Genomic DNA, 14952 nt, shown 5'->3' on the forward strand with positions numbered 1-14952 from the left:
CTATTTCATTGGTCAATGATTCAAAGCTGCAGCCCAGCGGCAGGCAAAGCAATCAACAATTTTTTTGTTTGTTCGCATCGATAATCGCGAATTCAGTTGCGAGGTCGACTTCAAGGCCCATTCAGTTCGCAACCACCACGCGCCGCCGCCAATTGCCAGTCACCCCCGCGGTCGCCAACACCACCCAGTCGCCCACCATGTCTCAATCGGTAGCCGGTTCGCCACCACCCACAAAGTCCGAGAAGAAGCACAAGGACAAGAAGCGCTCTAGAGAAGAGGCCGAAGAGGTCCCCGCCGTTGAAGATGCCCCCAAGAAGCACAAGAAGTCCAAGTCCGAGTCGCTAGAAACCGAGACGACCGACAAGAAGGCCAAGAGGTCGAAAAAGTCCAAGAAGAGCAAGCTAGAGGCTGAGCCAGAGCAGCCTGAAGAGGAGGAGGAGAAGCCTGAGCAGGAGGCGGCCGTCGCATCAGAATCCGAGGCTGAGGAAAAGAAGAAGCGCAAGAGCAAGGACAAGAAAGAGAAGAAGGAAAAGAAGGACAAGAAGGACAAGAAGAAGCGACAAGCATCCGCCACCCCCGAGCCCGAGCCCGAGACCACAACCGATGCGATGGACGTCGACACCACTACCACCTTCCCCACTGACGACGACGCCGACTTCCCCTTCTACACACAGGTCCACTCGCTCTATGTGCCCTTCTATCCCTGCGGCTTTGACAAGCCCATCACCAACGTCGCCGCCCAACACCTCGAACCTCTGCTCAACCACTACTCCCCTGTCCTTCGCGGCGTTCTCCTCCGCTATACCAACCTGAACCTCTCGGAGCGCCCCGTTCAAGCCTCCGTCATTAACCCGCCCACCGATAAGACTCCTGCCCTCTTACGTTCGGTCGACGAATACGCCGTCGGTTTTGCCTACCTGACCTTTGACGCACACATATTCAAGCCTGCCCGCGGCAAGTGGATGGAGGGTGTTGTCCAGCTGCAGTCCGAAGGCCACATTGGCGTGCAATGCTGGGGGAGGTTCAACGCCAGTATCGAGGCCAAGAGGTTGCCGAAGGGGTGGAAGTGGGTAGATCTCAAGGGCGACCACAAGTCGTACAACCAACAAGAGGAGGAGCAGCAGGAGGAGGAGGAACAACAAGAGGAAGAGGACCAGCTGGACGGCGAAGAGCTGCAGGTGGTCGAACAAGTGCACACCACCGGCTACTGGGTCGACGCCTCCGGAAAGAAGGTCTCGGGCAAGGTGCGCTTCAGAATCAAGAACTTTGACGTTGGTCTCGCCGGTGATTACGGCTACCTCTCGCTCGAAGGCACATTCCTCAACGACCAAGACGAGCGCGCCCTGCAAAAGGAGGAGCGCGAGCTGGAGCGCAAGCGCCGCTCGAGGCAGAACCCCGGCGGTCTCCTCAGGCCAATGAGCAGGAGGGTGCCCGAGTTCAGCATGACCAAGTTCGGCAAGGAGGAGGAGGAAGAGGATGCGGGCCAGAGGACCGTGTTTGCAAAGGTGACGGGCAAGGAGGGAGATGTTACGCCGGATGATTAGGTGTGGTCAGGCCTTACGTGCTCGGGGTCGTCGCCGGTTAAGCAACCAAGGGGAAGCAGTCAAAGAAGTAGCCCGATGACGCCGAGGAGTCCGGGGTTTCGGTAGTGCCCGAGACCTTTTATCGTGGAGGCTGAGGTTGATCCCGAGGCCGAGGCCCTGTGGAAGTGGACCAGGTGATGCCACCCAGTGGATGTGGATGTGGGCATATAATTTCATGTGTTTCTCTCTCTTGGGTCGGAGTTGCGGGCTTGTATGTGTTTTGTCATTTGCATTGTCCTTTCTTTTTCTGTCTGTACGAGATACATACTACGTTTGATAGCAAAACCCCTTCAACTGCAATGGTGGCATATAGACACCATCTTTGATCATGTTGGTTGGGGAAAGGGGGCCATGGGGAAGAGGGTTTTAGAAGGATTAGACTGATACCATTTGTCTGGGCTGTCGTCTTTTGTGAAACCGTCTAGGAAGTCATGTGGGAATACACGGCACAGTCACTGAAGTTCACGACGTCGTTGGTGGGTGGGTTGAGAGCGACGGATCTCGTACCGGCACCCTTCGACATACTGTGGTACCAGGGCAGTTTCAAGACCTCCCGGTTTCTGCCCCAGCTCTGGACTCTGGACTCTGAGCTCGTCCATGCCCGGAAACTCTGCATGTCAGTTGGGCGAAGTGGCCTTTTTACGTTCTCATTTATTCTTACCTACAACGGTCACCTAGGGCATTCATGAAGCCCGCCCGAGTGGTCACGGTCAGTCCTGTTCACTTTGTCAACGGGCACATTGCTCTTGTTAGTGCATGACGCTAACCGTACCCACGAACAGGGGGGTCCCTAACAAGTACTGTGCCCATAGCCCTAGCGGCAAAATTGTGTTAGTGACGACGTGAAATTAGACTTTAGCCTGGGCCTCCACAGTCGTTTCAGCTGTTCGTCCCGTTTTCATGGAGTGACGTACATAATGAGGAGTTCCGTCCCAAACTTTATTTTCCCCTGACCTGACCAGCATTCTGAGTCGTTGTCGTTGTCGTTGTCGTCTTGGTCGACAACAATACTTCCTTGCCACCACTCAACGCCGTCGCCTCAACCCGTATCTGACCCAGTCCAAACCTTCCATCCACAGCCATGCTTCCAGTTCCTCTCATCCAGCTCCAATGCGGGGTCAACTCGTACGAATGGGGAAAGAAGGGAAACTCGTCGCGCGCCGCCCAGTTTGCTGCCGCCTCGCTTGATGACAACGAGTTCAAGATTGATGAGGAGAAGCCATATGCCGAGGTAGAAACACGCCCGTTTTGTTTTCCCTCGTGTCCTCATGCGTCAACCGCTAACCTTCACCACCAACAGCTATGGATGGGCACGCACCCCTCCAATCCGTCCAAGGACAAACACACTGGCCGCACCTTGCTCGAGCTCATCCAAGACAACCAAGCTCTCCTCTCCCCCGCCATCGCCGAGCGCTACCAAAACAAGCTGCCTTTCCTCTTCAAGGTCCTGTCCATCCAGAAAGCCCTATCGATCCAGGCCCACCCCAACAAGAAGCTCGCCGAGAAGCTGCATGCCCGCGACCCCAAAAACTACCCCGATGACAACCACAAGCCCGAGATGGCCATTGCCATTAGCGACTTTGAGGGCCTCTGCGGCTTCCGTCCGTTGAAGGAGATTGCCCACTTCCTCGACAACGTGCCTGCTCTGCGACAGCTGGTGGGTGAGGACAAGGCGAAGGCATTCGTCGAGACTGTCAAGAGGAATGACGGAAACGAATCGGACGAGGCCACGGCGGAGAACAAGAAGGTTCTACAAAGTGCTTTTGGTGCACTCATGGCTTCATCTGAGGCGGACATGACTGCTGCTGCCGACAAGCTCGTTCAGTCGGCCAAGAGCGCTGGCGCGGATTTCACCGGTACTGCTGTCCCCTCGCCGGGTGGGGCCAAGCTCTCTGAGCTGGTCGGTCGTCTACACGGACAATTTGGTGCCGACTACGGCCTCTTTGTCCTTTTCTTCCTCAACTTTGTCGAGATGAAGGCGGGTGAAGCGATCTATCTGAGGGCAGACGATATCCATGCCTACATCAGCGGTGACATCATCGAATGCATGGCCAGCAGCGACAATGTTGTGCGCGCAGGCTTCACCCCCAAGTTCAAGGACGTTGACAATTTGGTCAATATGCTTACATACGACTTTGCGCCTATTGAACAGCAGAAGATGGAGCCCACCGACTACACCCAGGATGTAAAGAACAAGCGCGAAGCTGGCGCGACACTGAACCAGACTGCCATCGACTCCCAATCAGAGATTGTAGAGTACAACCCACCAATTGAGGAGTTCAGTGTCGTCCGCTCGTTGCTCAAGAGCCAAGGTTCCAAGGTCACCTTCAAACCCATTGACGGCCCAAGCATCATCATCTGCACCCAGGGTCAAGGCAAGATTTCAGTCGGCCCCAAGGTACAGGAGATCAAGAAGGGCCACGTTTTCTTTGTCGGCGCTACGGCCGAGTGTGTGCTCGAAAGCGAGGATGACAAGTTTGAGACTTTCAAGGCCTTTTGCGTGCTGGATGAGCAAAGTAATGGGAATTGACTGCCCAAGCTATGATGGTGGAATGACAGTCGGAAAAAAGAGGTGGGAGTAGGGCGTATGCACCCCATATCGTACAATTTCTCTTCTCGTTGCTCAGTCAGCTATCAGTAATGATTTCGAAAGCTCCACCGCCAGGCGCGGGTTCCAAGTTCAGCTTTTTCCCTCTGGAGATCTCCCAATCTCCTCTGCCACATGCCAGTGTATCCTCCATGCCTCGCCCCGAAGCTTCCATTCCCCACAGGCTCCCATCAAGATCTGGAGCTATCCCGCATTCCAACCCTTTCTTGACGTCTTGTGTCATGTGCGTGCCTTGGTCCTCCCTGGAGTTTCTTTCCTTTCTTGTCTGCTACGCTCCAACTTACCCGCATTCCCCAGCGCGCAACTCCTGCACCTGCAATCTCCCACATCGCATCATCCTGCCTGCTAATTTAGCTTCTCCAAGCGCAACTTCATTTGCAATTTGCCGATCCCGATGAGCAGTCCCAGCCAGCGCTGCAGATGACGTCTTTTCTTCTTTGCCTCTTACTCACTTACGAGAACATGGAACCCTCGGCCAACCTGACCCCGACGACAACCCGAAAGGTACTTGACATGAACGACCTGCAAGTCACTCTTGAGAAATAGCACAAGGCTACCTGATGGAAAGGCATACACCAATATGAGAAGCAAGGAAGCCAGGCATATGGGGAAAGCCGGTACACGGAAAGCCTGGCGAAGCATGCGAGAAGCAGCGCTACCCAGATTTGCGGTGCCCCCCTTTTCTCGAGGGTTGGGTCGATAGGTGGGGGACAGACGTCGGGAACGATGAGAACTGCATAAAGGCAAGGAGAGGAAGAGCATTACCGTATACGCAGAAGAAACGCGCGCATCGTCAACCATGTCTCCTCTTTAAGCGCCCGGCAGCGCAGAACGAGCGCTCCCTAAGCCAGCATATGCAAGCAGACCTATACGAGGTATGTGTTTGCTTAGTCAGTCTAAACTTGAGGACATTACCCACCATCCACTCCAACTAGGGTGCGGTTCAATGTACGGGTTCGCGCTTGTCCTGCACAGATTTGTGCTGTTCCTTTGTTCTATCTGGCCTGGTGCCAAAAGAGGAGATGGACTGGCGAGCCTCGGCAAAATCTCTCACGGTAGGCTCTGTTGGTCGGAGAAGGGACTTCGATGATCCCCAGTGGCAGCTTTTGAAGTGTATGACTGACAGGCAGCAGGAAATCTTGTCGTCAGGAGCCAGAACTAGGGTGGTCTATGCGATGTTCGCATGCCGCCGCCGCCGAAAAGGCTGGAAAGAGCAACAAGATACTTACCTACACGAAGTCGTGAGGATGATACAGCTTGGATATGATACCTCAAGACCAAAAGCATGTCATCTGTCGGTCTTGCTTATTCCACCATGAGCCCTGTCATCATAAGTCATTTTCGGTCCCTTTGCGATATGTCTCTGAGTGTTTGGATGCGTCGGGGTCCGATAAACCAGAGCATCGGGATGTGATTTGGATTCAGCTTGCATCTCTCGTGGTCCTCAACACTGTCAACCGAACCCGGTTTGACAGGCAACGGATCCTACATACCTCTACCCCAGACATTGGATCATGCCGAGGGGACGAAGCTTCGTCGCCGAGTTGTGATCCCCTCTTTGGGCAGAATTGACTTGCATCAATCTTTGCACGTACAATCTCACTTGGGTCACCGCAACAAAATACGCACTCAATGTGTTGGATGGGTACGAAAAGGGGCGCATGCGATTGTCCACAAGTCACCAAGCAAGGCGTCAACAACCCCCTGAATTCCCTCAGGTTGATTTGCTTACATCCTACATTGACTCGACTTGGCTTGACGTTGCTTGGATGTGCCTACATTCTGCCTAGTTGGCTTGACTTGCCTTGCCAGATCTCTAACTACCTAGGTAGATTGAGGTCGGCTTGCCATGTGCTTGAGATGATGTGCTTTGTGTTCCACGTTGGCTGGAAGGGCTACGTTGGGCGAGACGTTGACAAGAATTGTCTATAAAATACCGTCTCCCCTTCGCGGAACAGAAACATTTTTTTATCACAGCACCCAACACTCCAAAGTCAACAGACCACCTCCAAGCAAACTACTACTACCTACTCACTTCTCAACTCAATCCACACTCAACCTTGTCAAGATGGTTCAAATGACGGCAGTCCTGTTTCTCGCGGCGGCGAGGTGAGTTCACCCTTTACACCCTTTCATCACTCTGTGCTCGCTGACAATAACCTAGCTCCGTCCTTGGAGGTGCGGTTCCCGGAGCCTACTGGCCCAAGGGGCCCAAGGTCACCGAGACCGTCACCGTCACCGCCACCGAAACCGACACCGTCACCAACACTGTCACCGCCACCGACACCGTCACCAACACTGTCACCGCCACTGACACCATCACCAACTACGTCACCGCCACCGTAACCGACACCGTCACCGAGACCGACACTGTCACCGAGACCGACACTGTCACCGAGACCGACACGGTTACGGTCACTGTCACCAAGAAGCATGGAAAAGGTCATCATCACAAGTACCCGTACTACTACGTGACCGCCACTCCGACACCCAGTGTGACTCCCAGTGCTTCTGAGACTCCCAGTTCTTCTGAGACTCCCAGTGCCTCTGAGACTCCCAGTTCTTCTGAGACTCCCAGTTCTTCTGAGACTCCCAGCGCCTCTCCGTCGCACTATGCCTGGAACAGGCTGTAAAGCCCCGACACCTCATGCACGAAATATTGCGCCATGTTTCGTGAAAGTTTATGGTCACCTTGAGGGCCATGAGATGTCTGCTTGCATGACTTTGGAGGATCAAAGAGAAGCAAAAGATGGTACTACACTAGGTATCAACGAGGGTGAAAGTCTTGCGGCTTTTGACTTGGCGGAAGGGATACATCAATGTATTTCGAACATTTGGGAGACCCCAGTGTTCAAAGGCGCCGGTGTATACTTGGCATTCCGGCTGGACCATGTCCGGTCCGAAGTGCCAGACACAGCATCGGGTCTTAGATACCTAGGTAGTTTAGTCATCTAAAGAGAAAAAGGTCCATTCATCTTTCACACACATTCACATGTGCTTGTCCAGTGAGTTTTGTTGATTGGTTTGAGGTTTACCTTGGGTTCCTGTAATCGGTGGGACTCGACGCTGCTGAGCTCCATGCACAATGAATTCCCATGTCGAGCCCGGCTCTATCAAGATCAACTCAAGGATTGACGTTTTCATGACATCGCCGAGGTGCGGGAACCACCCATTGCTTACAAGTAGGTACCTACCTACCTCTACAGAATCGGGTTTCTCTCATCACCCACACCGTCCTACCTACCCCAGATATCGGTGAATTGGCTCGGAGCTGCTATTTATAACTTCCCGTCCATGGAAACCTGGATCCGCGATCCCAAACCGTGGTAGCATCGAAGTCCACTCACGGAACGTGGACTGCTAGTGCAGTTAAAAGTGCAACACCAATCTATTCGGCAATAACGAGGCAATTTGGAGGCGACGACTGATTGGCTTGCCTTACACTCAGCTCCCATTACCACCGCACAACACCAAGGACCGCAATTCCAGAGCACAGGATCCGTGCAAAAGTCGAATGTCGAGATTTCTTGGCTTTCTTCATCCTCGGTTCGTGATGGCAGGCTCCATGTCCCGAATCAACTGACAATTTAGGGACTTTACGAAGGGATCTATTCAGGTGCTATTTTCAGCTTACGGTGCTCGACAGGCCGCATCGAATAAGAATTGGTCAGTGATGAAGATAAAAGCTCGGCGTCTCCTCTTCACAGGAAATAAACATGACAGCCTGGTAGCGATATCCAAGGTGAATTGACCGAATATCCTGTCTTCCATCTCAATCTACCTAGAGGTATCCAGCTCCAGCCTTTGTTGTCAAAATGGTCCAAAAGATTGCGGTCTTGTTCCTTGCAGCAGCGAGGTAAAATCCCCCATCCCCTCAATGTCTACATCACAATCTCTAACACTACACCTAACTGATCCAGCTCCGTCCTCGGCCAAATCACCCTCCAACCGTCCACCATCACCACCACCCGGCGCACCACCGCCAACCCAGGAGGTCCGCCTACCGTGACCCGCACCGTCACCAATACGGAATACGACACCATCACCGAGACCGAGACCCAAATCAGCACAAGCATCAGCACCACGACCGAGTCCTACATCCAGCACGTCACCACCACGGAAATCTCCACTTATACCTCTACCGTATCTGTCCCCGTCACCGAAACCGCCGTCGTCACCTCCATCTCCACCACCACCAAGACATGGACCGACATCTGCTCTTCCTCGCCTGCCGCACAATGCCCTACCGTCACGGCCACGGTAACAGCTTGCAAGAGTTGCTTCGTCCCGCAGTGCACGACTACGAGTACCATCACCAAGCCGTGTGGGTGCCAGGCGCTGCCGACGGCAAGTGTGAGTTTTCCGTGTGGAGGGGCGGATGTGTGTAATAAGATTGGGTGTACGACTGTTTATGCGGTGAAGACTGCTGCTTGTTAGGGAGTGAGATGGGATTGGGGTAGGGGAAGGCGGAGGGAACGGAGAGTTTGAAGTAAGATGTGCTTGACGTCCATTGGAGAAACAGAATGGAATAAAGTGGAAGATATGCGCATCGATTGGCATGAGAGGAACTGAAAAAGGAAGGAGCTCAGAGAAGGTCAGAGAATTCACCTTTCAGTTCAGATGTGTCAGACCGGGGTTTTCCATTGAGGAAGGGACGAGCCGGTGTCACTGCTGCCAAGAGATCGGATCAATCACTCAGTGTTCAACTTGAAGATGCGATTATCGTATTACCCAGGCATTAATCTGACTGTAATGACCTGTTCTGAAGGAGTGACTCCAGCGCCATATGCCTGCCCTCAACCCGCCAAATCACGTCATCCCAAACGCCGATTCAAAGCACCAAACACCAAAGCATCTTCTGGGTAGAGGTATCCTTTCCCATTCAAAATCCAGCCCAAAAAGCAATTTCTTGTCGTCGCACCCGCCCAATCTCCCCTTCCATCACTCGCCAACACCAAACAAAGCCAAAGCCATGGCCTCACACAGCATCGTCTGGTTCGGCTGCCTCTTGACACTCATCAACCTCGTCAACCCCCCATCACTGCCCGCCTCTTGACCCTGCGCACCCGTATTGACACTGACACTCCTCTGTCGTCCACCCATTACTCCTGTCTCAGCAACAGCAAAATCTGACGGCACCGGCAAACCGCTAATGCTTCCCCCTTTCTTGCTAGCATTGCTCCTCCTCAAACTACCCGGCGGCGATCCAGAAGACGCTCCCGGCCCCATTCCTTGCTGCGCCATCAACGGATGACCCATCGGCATCGGTGGTCTCTGCTTGTCGTCCACGAAACCACCATTCCTCAGCTTTGGCGACGACGACTTGCTCCTCAGCGTCGGCACGGTAAACCGCGGCGCTTCGAACCGGCCATTGCTCCCTCCCGATGCCGAACCAGGGAGTCTGGGCCTGCGTTCGACACTCGGCTCCTTGCTGATGATCCCCCACAGCTGCTGCAACCACCTCTGCTCCGCCTTCTTGCACGTCTCGGGGGGCTCCGGCTTTGCAGAGCGGCACGGCAAGACTTCGGCACCGGCCATTTCGCGCGTCGGCCAGGGGAACGAGACGGCCATTTCTCGGAGAGTAAGGGAGTGCATCTGCCGGAGCACGATGCGGATTTGCGCTTCGACATTGATCTCGGGCTTGAAGTACCAATCTTCTCGCTGTTCGAGACGGTCGGCGATCTGCGTCATGGCGCCCACGAGCCAGTCAATTGCCACGTTGTCTGGCACCGACGAGGCTTGTTTGAGCAGCCAGTCGAGAGTCTCCGGGGTGCCGGATTGGTTGAGAATGGGGATGCTGCGCTTGTCGTGCTCGCGGTCTTGCAGCTTGAGGATAAAGTCGTTGTAGTGCTTCATTGACGATAGAGGAAGACCGGCAAACTCTCCGCGGTTGAGAGCGTGCACAAGCTCGTCACCGAAAGCGATGCCGGCTTTGATACCCGAGTTGAGACCGCGACCCGGCCAAAAGTGTACCGTCATGGCGGCATCCCCGGCCACGGCTACGAGGGCGTGCGGACGCCGGACGAAGCGAGAGTCTTCGAGGGGAAGCCGTTGCACGCCTTCGCGCACAGCTTGTACGACGATGGGGATGCGGACGACGTTGATGACTTCTGATTCCTTGAAGCCAAAGAGCTTGAGCCCGTCTTCAATGGACTTCCAGAGCGAGGAGTCGCGGTGTTCGGAAGGCTTGAAGACGCGGTTCTCGCTGAATCCCTCGGGGATAGATCCGTCTTCGCGGCGGAAGCAACCCGGGGAGCCAAAGTGAACGGGCTCACCATCCACGCCAACCATCTTGTGCCATTCGTCTTCGGTCAGCTGCATGTTCAGGTACCCCTTGCCGTCATGGTCCGAGGCGTTGAGGAGGTACCGGGTCTGGCCGAGAGTGAGGAACATGTTGAGCGGTTGGGACCAAGGCAGTCCACCGGCGGAACCGCGGTCAAAGGCCAGACCCAAGGCATAAGACCGACCGCGCTCCTTTTCGTAGCCGCGGAAGTAGTCACGCCTGACCCAGGAGGCAGCGCCGTCAGTGCCCAATAGAACGTGGAAATCGCCGCACTTGCCGTTCTTGAGCTCTTCCCTTGTGACGCCCTCCGCGTGGAGATGAATCAGCCCACGCAAGTCGTCGTCCTGGCATCTGTTGAGAAACCGGTCCTCCACCTTGCGAATCTGGATATTCGCCGAGCCAGGCCAGACCCTCTCCGGCCGTCCAGCAAACAGTGCCTGGAAGGACTTGGGAGTCAACAGATCCGTGACCGAATCCTGCAGCGTCACGACCTGATCTCTCCTCCTCGCATTTGGGGGATATCCAACTTCTCCAGTCCTTTCATCTCTCACCCACCTCCTCTCCCACACATGCACCTCAATCTTTCCCCCTCCCTTCTCCGCCAAAGAGATAGCGCTGGCCAGTCCCGTCGGCCCTCCACCGACAATACAAACCTTCAACCTGCCCACGGGATACTTGTAAATCACCAACTCCTCGCAAGGCAGCGGTTCCAAGTTTCTATGCAACGTCGGATCAAAGAAGAAATCCACTACCTGCCTCGCCTTTTCACCCACGTCCACCTCAGCCGGGATATTCGCCTTGATGAGGATAAACCGCATAGCCTGCACCAACGGCGTCACCCCAAAGTCGGCATGTCGGTTCCCAAACACGCGGTGCATCACTGCCCACACCACGTGCGCCACACTTCGGCACAGTTCGCGGTTGGTGATTATGTCCCGCAGCTCCGCGTTCACCCACGGGTTGTTGGAGCTCATCGAAATAAACCGCGTGATGAAGATGCGCGCCCGGTCGAGGTCGGTGCGGCCGTCGGCTACTGCCGATTCCCCGTAGCGGGAGCCGGCCCATGCGTCTTCATAGGATACGGGAAAGGCGATTTCGTCGTGGCTCGGTACCACGGGGGTGGCGTGTGGCCTTGTGCGCTTGCCGAAGCTGGCGGCTCGGGAGCGGGTAGTGGGCTGTGGCGGGGAAAGGGTCTTTATGAGGGTTGGTTTGGACGGTTTACTCCTGAGTCCGCGGCCCCGGGAGCTAGAGGTGGGCTGGGAAGGGGGAAGGGGGAAGGAGAAGTTTGGGTGGGAGCAGTCTTGTGAGGTGGAGGAGCGGCAGGACATGGAGGAGGGGCCGTAGAGGTGACGACGGGAGGACATTGATGACACGGAGGAACTGTCATTGCAGTAGAACTGCTCGGAGAGCGAGGGGGATGAGACCCGGGATGGCATGTTGGCTGTGATGGGTCTGGTGATAGTCTCTAGAGATGATAGGGGGTGGCGATGATGGTTGCTGCGGATGGGTAAGTTCAGGACGTAGTGGATATCTTGAATCTAGTAATGTAGGTGCTGGAGTACTGAAAGTCGTGGTGATGGGGTAATAGTGTATAGGTTGCTCCCTGGTCGTTCTCATCTGGGGTAATTATATCCTTTGCCTCCTTTCCAGAACAAAACCACCCATCGCATGTCACACCAGACACTCGACCGAGTATGTAGTACGGTAGAGCAGTGCCGCACTGCCGAAGTGAACATGGGAGTCAAGCTGAGAGGAGGAGGATGTTCACTGGATGCTATGTTGCTGCCTTGGCGCTGAATGAGGCGGGACACCTGGAACAGCTCTCACCATGTCCAATCCGTCGCCGTTGCACGGGCAAGGTTTTCTAGGGCAGAGAGGCAGAGTCCAATTCTGATGGTTGTAGGATTCCCTCGGCATGCAGGCAGCCTACAGCCCCAACCGAGAACTCTCCAGGCGATTCATCGATCGGTGGCAGATATTTCTGGGGAACCCAAGCCAAGTGGAAGCCATCCATCAGATTATGACGAGATATTTCCGACTGTTCAAGACGGGCTGGCAGGGGCAACCATGGCCCTCTCAAACTTCAACGGCAGAAGCGAACCGATTGAAGCCCTTGAACAACACCCTTTCTGGGCTCCTATTGCGACCTTGGCTGACCAACGTACCTTTGCAAATGCAGCTATTCGTTGATTCAAGCGAAAGGGGAGTCCAATGCAGATGCGTGGACGCGGCTATTTTTGTCTCTGTTTGAGTGTGTGGTCTTTTGTTTGGCAACAATCATGTTTCGAACTTTTCATCCTCTCCGGGGCATTCATGTTTCAGCCAGACAGTGAAGATGCCAAATCAGTTTCCGTGTTTCGTCTATTGATGGGGATGGGGATCATCATGGCAAAGAGCTTCCATCTCCTTGCGTCTATTTCGCTTCCGTGCTTCCTGACGATTTAGGTCATGACAAGAAGATGGTTTTAGAAACGAATCGACGCCAAGGGTCCAAAAAAGGAAGGGTCGCGGTTGCGGTTGCGGTTGACTGGTGGTAAGCGCGATGGTGTGTCTCGTTGGGCAACAGCGTGCCGTCAAGTCTCTACCCAAAGCCCTGGCACCGGATCTCAAGTTAGCCGCGTAGCCGCCGGTAAGGTAGGTCGGTATGGAGAGACGCCAGGCCGGAGACCAGAAAAGATTCGTGAGGGATGGAAGGGAGACATGACACGTCTGGGGGCCGTACCTAGGGCCAAAGTCAAGTGTCGGTTGTCCATCGATGTCGGTCATTGGCGTGTGTGGTGGGTATGTGTGCGACGTCAAGATAGGCAAAATAGGTAGTGTACCACTGGATGACAGCCACGCGGGAGCTGCGCCGCACACACATGCCTCACATGAAGGTACCCGTGAGGCAGTGCGCCCCTTTGTGCAGGACATGGCACCGTAGCAGAACATGGGTCCTGCCTGCTGCTGCCCTACGAGGATCAAAATACCTCTACAATCTGGGGACGGGATCGGAAAAAGATAAAGTCAGTGCACAGCCCCGAAATCTAGTTGGTCATCGTGGAGCCGAAGGATGATGGATGGACTCAAGTCCGATGGACGGAGACCATGGAGATACCTGCCTGCCTACCTGCCTGCCTGCCTGCCTGTCATACTATAGGGGTAATCACGCACCTACCCGATAAGTGCTGTGCCGGGTGACAATGCAGTCCATGTACCACACTCGCCATCGGGTCTTATTCGATATTGATTACTGAATCGTTCTTGCTTGCCAACGCAGACGTGAGAATATCTCCGAAGGAGTAAGCTCGGACTGGTGAACAGAAGAAATGTGCAGTACCATGGAAGGTAAGCTCGCTTAACGCAGCCAATCTGCTTATATCCGATCAGACGCATGCACCAATGGCCAAAAATACCACTCCTACCTACCGTTGCGCTGCCCGTTGACGACCGGAGTGAAGCCTGTCTGGTGTTTCGTGTCGCTGCTCGTCAAGGCTCCAGAGCACACAGGCCAGGTCGACGATGTTGCACCCTAGGATAATTTTCCTATTCGTCTCTAGCATTGATGTCATTGCGACGAGTTGGATGATTGGGTCCAATGGGATGGGCGCCCCATGTTCCTTCATGTTGTGCAAGTCCGAGTGTTCGGGTGTTGCCAAGTTGAAGCATCAATGAATGCGAGGCAGCGATATGGGAATTGGGAATGCCCTCATTCTGGGGGCACGGTCGCGATGCCCGAGTCCGAATCCACCTAGTCCAGTTTCCCCGCAGTACCAACGATTCCTGAGATCGGCCGTAGACATGGATCCGTCCCTTGATTCGAAAAATACGAATCGCATTGCGGCTCAGTGCAATATCGAGCGCGGCGGGGAGCATAGCGGATTTGGTGGTCGCGCCTCCTTTTTCGATGTCGTGATCATTTGGGGCGTCAGGTGCTGGGCCGACGTGGTTGCGATGTTGATAGAAGCGTTCGTCCCGTGTGGGAAAGGGAAAGGAAGCGATGATGGAAGGCCCTGGCTCGCTCATGGTCTGTGCACACATCTTGCGAATATGACCAGTAGATACTCGTCAATTCTCAACAACAATCACTCGGCGTGGTGGCAGAGTGGTCTAATGCGCAAGACTAGAAATCTTGTTCCTTCGGGAGCGTCTGTTCGAATCAGGCCCACGTCGCACGATGACCATCAACAACTTCTTTTTTCGCCTTTTTTTTCCCTGTCATTTCTTGTCTATCAACTCGTTCCTTTTTTATCACCTCCTTTTATATGTTTTATCTTCTTCTTTTTTTACATTTGAAAAGGTCGAATGTCATGAATGAGTGGCATTCCTTCAATGGTCAGCTTTTATGATATTGAGAAACATTGTACATGTTTCCGAACGACACAGTTCGATGAGGTAATGAACATAGATCCGGAATCTGATGTATCCAAATTGGGCACATTAGATGCTTTTTTCGATTGTTTGTCAGTCAAGAGACTGGATGTTGAAATGTTCTACTC

At 54.2% G+C, this 14952-nt stretch overlaps 7 protein-coding genes and 1 non-coding gene across 8 annotated transcripts; 6 read left to right on the forward strand and 2 right to left on the reverse strand.

Moving 5' to 3' along the window:
• Positions 1 to 101: 101 nt before the first annotated feature.
• On the forward strand, positions 102 to 2304 carry NCU07166 (hypothetical protein). The gene has a single exon (XM_952298.2). It carries the CDS (start codon positions 198 to 200, stop codon positions 1542 to 1544), a length of 1347 nt encoding a protein of 448 aa, XP_957391.1. The 5' UTR covers positions 102 to 197; the 3' UTR covers positions 1545 to 2304.
• A 199-nt stretch (positions 2305 to 2503) lies between these two features.
• On the forward strand, positions 2504 to 4303 carry NCU07165 (mannose-6-phosphate isomerase). The gene is made up of 2 exons (XM_952297.2): positions 2504 to 2814; positions 2884 to 4303. Exons 1-2 carry the CDS (start codon positions 2665 to 2667, stop codon positions 4111 to 4113), a joined length of 1380 nt encoding a protein of 459 aa, XP_957390.1. The 5' UTR covers positions 2504 to 2664; the 3' UTR covers positions 4114 to 4303.
• Positions 4304 to 5092: 789 nt separating this feature from the next.
• Positions 5093 to 5957, forward strand: NCU17051 (hypothetical protein). Its single transcript, XM_011396560.1, has one exon. The coding sequence runs from the start codon at positions 5455 to 5457 to the stop codon at positions 5761 to 5763; it is 309 nt and encodes a 102-aa protein (XP_011394862.1). The 5' UTR covers positions 5093 to 5454; the 3' UTR covers positions 5764 to 5957.
• A 181-nt stretch (positions 5958 to 6138) lies between these two features.
• Positions 6139 to 7178, forward strand: NCU07164 (hypothetical protein). Its single transcript, XM_952296.2, has 2 exons — positions 6139 to 6300; positions 6356 to 7178. The coding sequence occupies exons 1-2, from the start codon at positions 6260 to 6262 to the stop codon at positions 6822 to 6824; spliced, it is 510 nt and encodes a 169-aa protein (XP_957389.1). The 5' UTR covers positions 6139 to 6259; the 3' UTR covers positions 6825 to 7178.
• An 828-nt stretch (positions 7179 to 8006) lies between these two features.
• NCU07163 (hypothetical protein) lies at positions 8007 to 8679 on the forward strand (the record flags this gene model as incomplete). The annotated part of the gene is made up of 3 exons (XM_952295.1): positions 8007 to 8047; positions 8112 to 8544; positions 8629 to 8679. 3 exons carry the CDS (start codon positions 8007 to 8009, stop codon positions 8677 to 8679), a joined length of 525 nt encoding a protein of 174 aa, XP_957388.1.
• Positions 8680 to 8980: 301 nt separating this feature from the next.
• On the reverse strand, positions 8981 to 12684 carry NCU07162 (hypothetical protein). The gene has a single exon (XM_952294.3). It carries the CDS (start codon positions 11908 to 11910, stop codon positions 9133 to 9135), a length of 2778 nt encoding a protein of 925 aa, XP_957387.3. The 5' UTR covers positions 11911 to 12684; the 3' UTR covers positions 8981 to 9132.
• Positions 12685 to 13689: 1005 nt separating this feature from the next.
• On the reverse strand, positions 13690 to 14494 carry NCU07161 (hypothetical protein; the record flags this gene model as incomplete). Its single annotated transcript, XM_952293.1, has 3 exons — positions 13690 to 13766; positions 13883 to 13985; positions 14228 to 14494. 3 exons carry the CDS (start codon positions 14492 to 14494, stop codon positions 13690 to 13692), a joined length of 447 nt encoding a protein of 148 aa, XP_957386.1.
• A 50-nt stretch (positions 14495 to 14544) lies between these two features.
• Positions 14545 to 14626, forward strand: NCU15136. The gene has a single exon. It is a non-coding gene; the product is annotated as a tRNA-Ser (tRNA).
• The last annotated feature ends 326 nt before the right edge of the window (positions 14627 to 14952 follow it).

This window comes from Neurospora crassa, linkage group V (assembly GCF_000182925.2).
Source record: "Neurospora crassa OR74A linkage group V, whole genome shotgun sequence".
In the NCBI taxonomy this organism is placed as follows: domain Eukaryota; kingdom Fungi; phylum Ascomycota; class Sordariomycetes; order Sordariales; family Sordariaceae; genus Neurospora; species Neurospora crassa.

Coding starts and splice junctions, on each gene's coding strand:
- NCU07162 (XM_952294.3), bottom strand. CDS start 11,910: ATGCCATCCCGGGTCTCATCCCCCTCGCTCTCCGAGCAGTTCTACTGC.
- NCU07164 (XM_952296.2), top strand. CDS start 6,260: ATGGTTCAAATGACGGCAGTCCTGTTTCTCGCGGCGGCGAG. Junction 6,301..6,355: donor CTGTTTCTCGCGGCGGCGAG/GTGAGTTCACCC, acceptor ACAATAACCTAG/CTCCGTCCTTGGAGGTGCGG.
- NCU07166 (XM_952298.2), top strand. CDS start 198: ATGTCTCAATCGGTAGCCGGTTCGCCACCACCCACAAAGTCCGAGAAG.
- NCU07165 (XM_952297.2), top strand. CDS start 2,665: ATGCTTCCAGTTCCTCTCATCCAGCTCCAATGCGGGGTCAACTCGTAC. Junction 2,815..2,883: donor AGGAGAAGCCATATGCCGAG/GTAGAAACACGC, acceptor CACCACCAACAG/CTATGGATGGGCACGCACCC.
- NCU17051 (XM_011396560.1), top strand. CDS start 5,455: ATGATACCTCAAGACCAAAAGCATGTCATCTGTCGGTCTTGCTTATTC.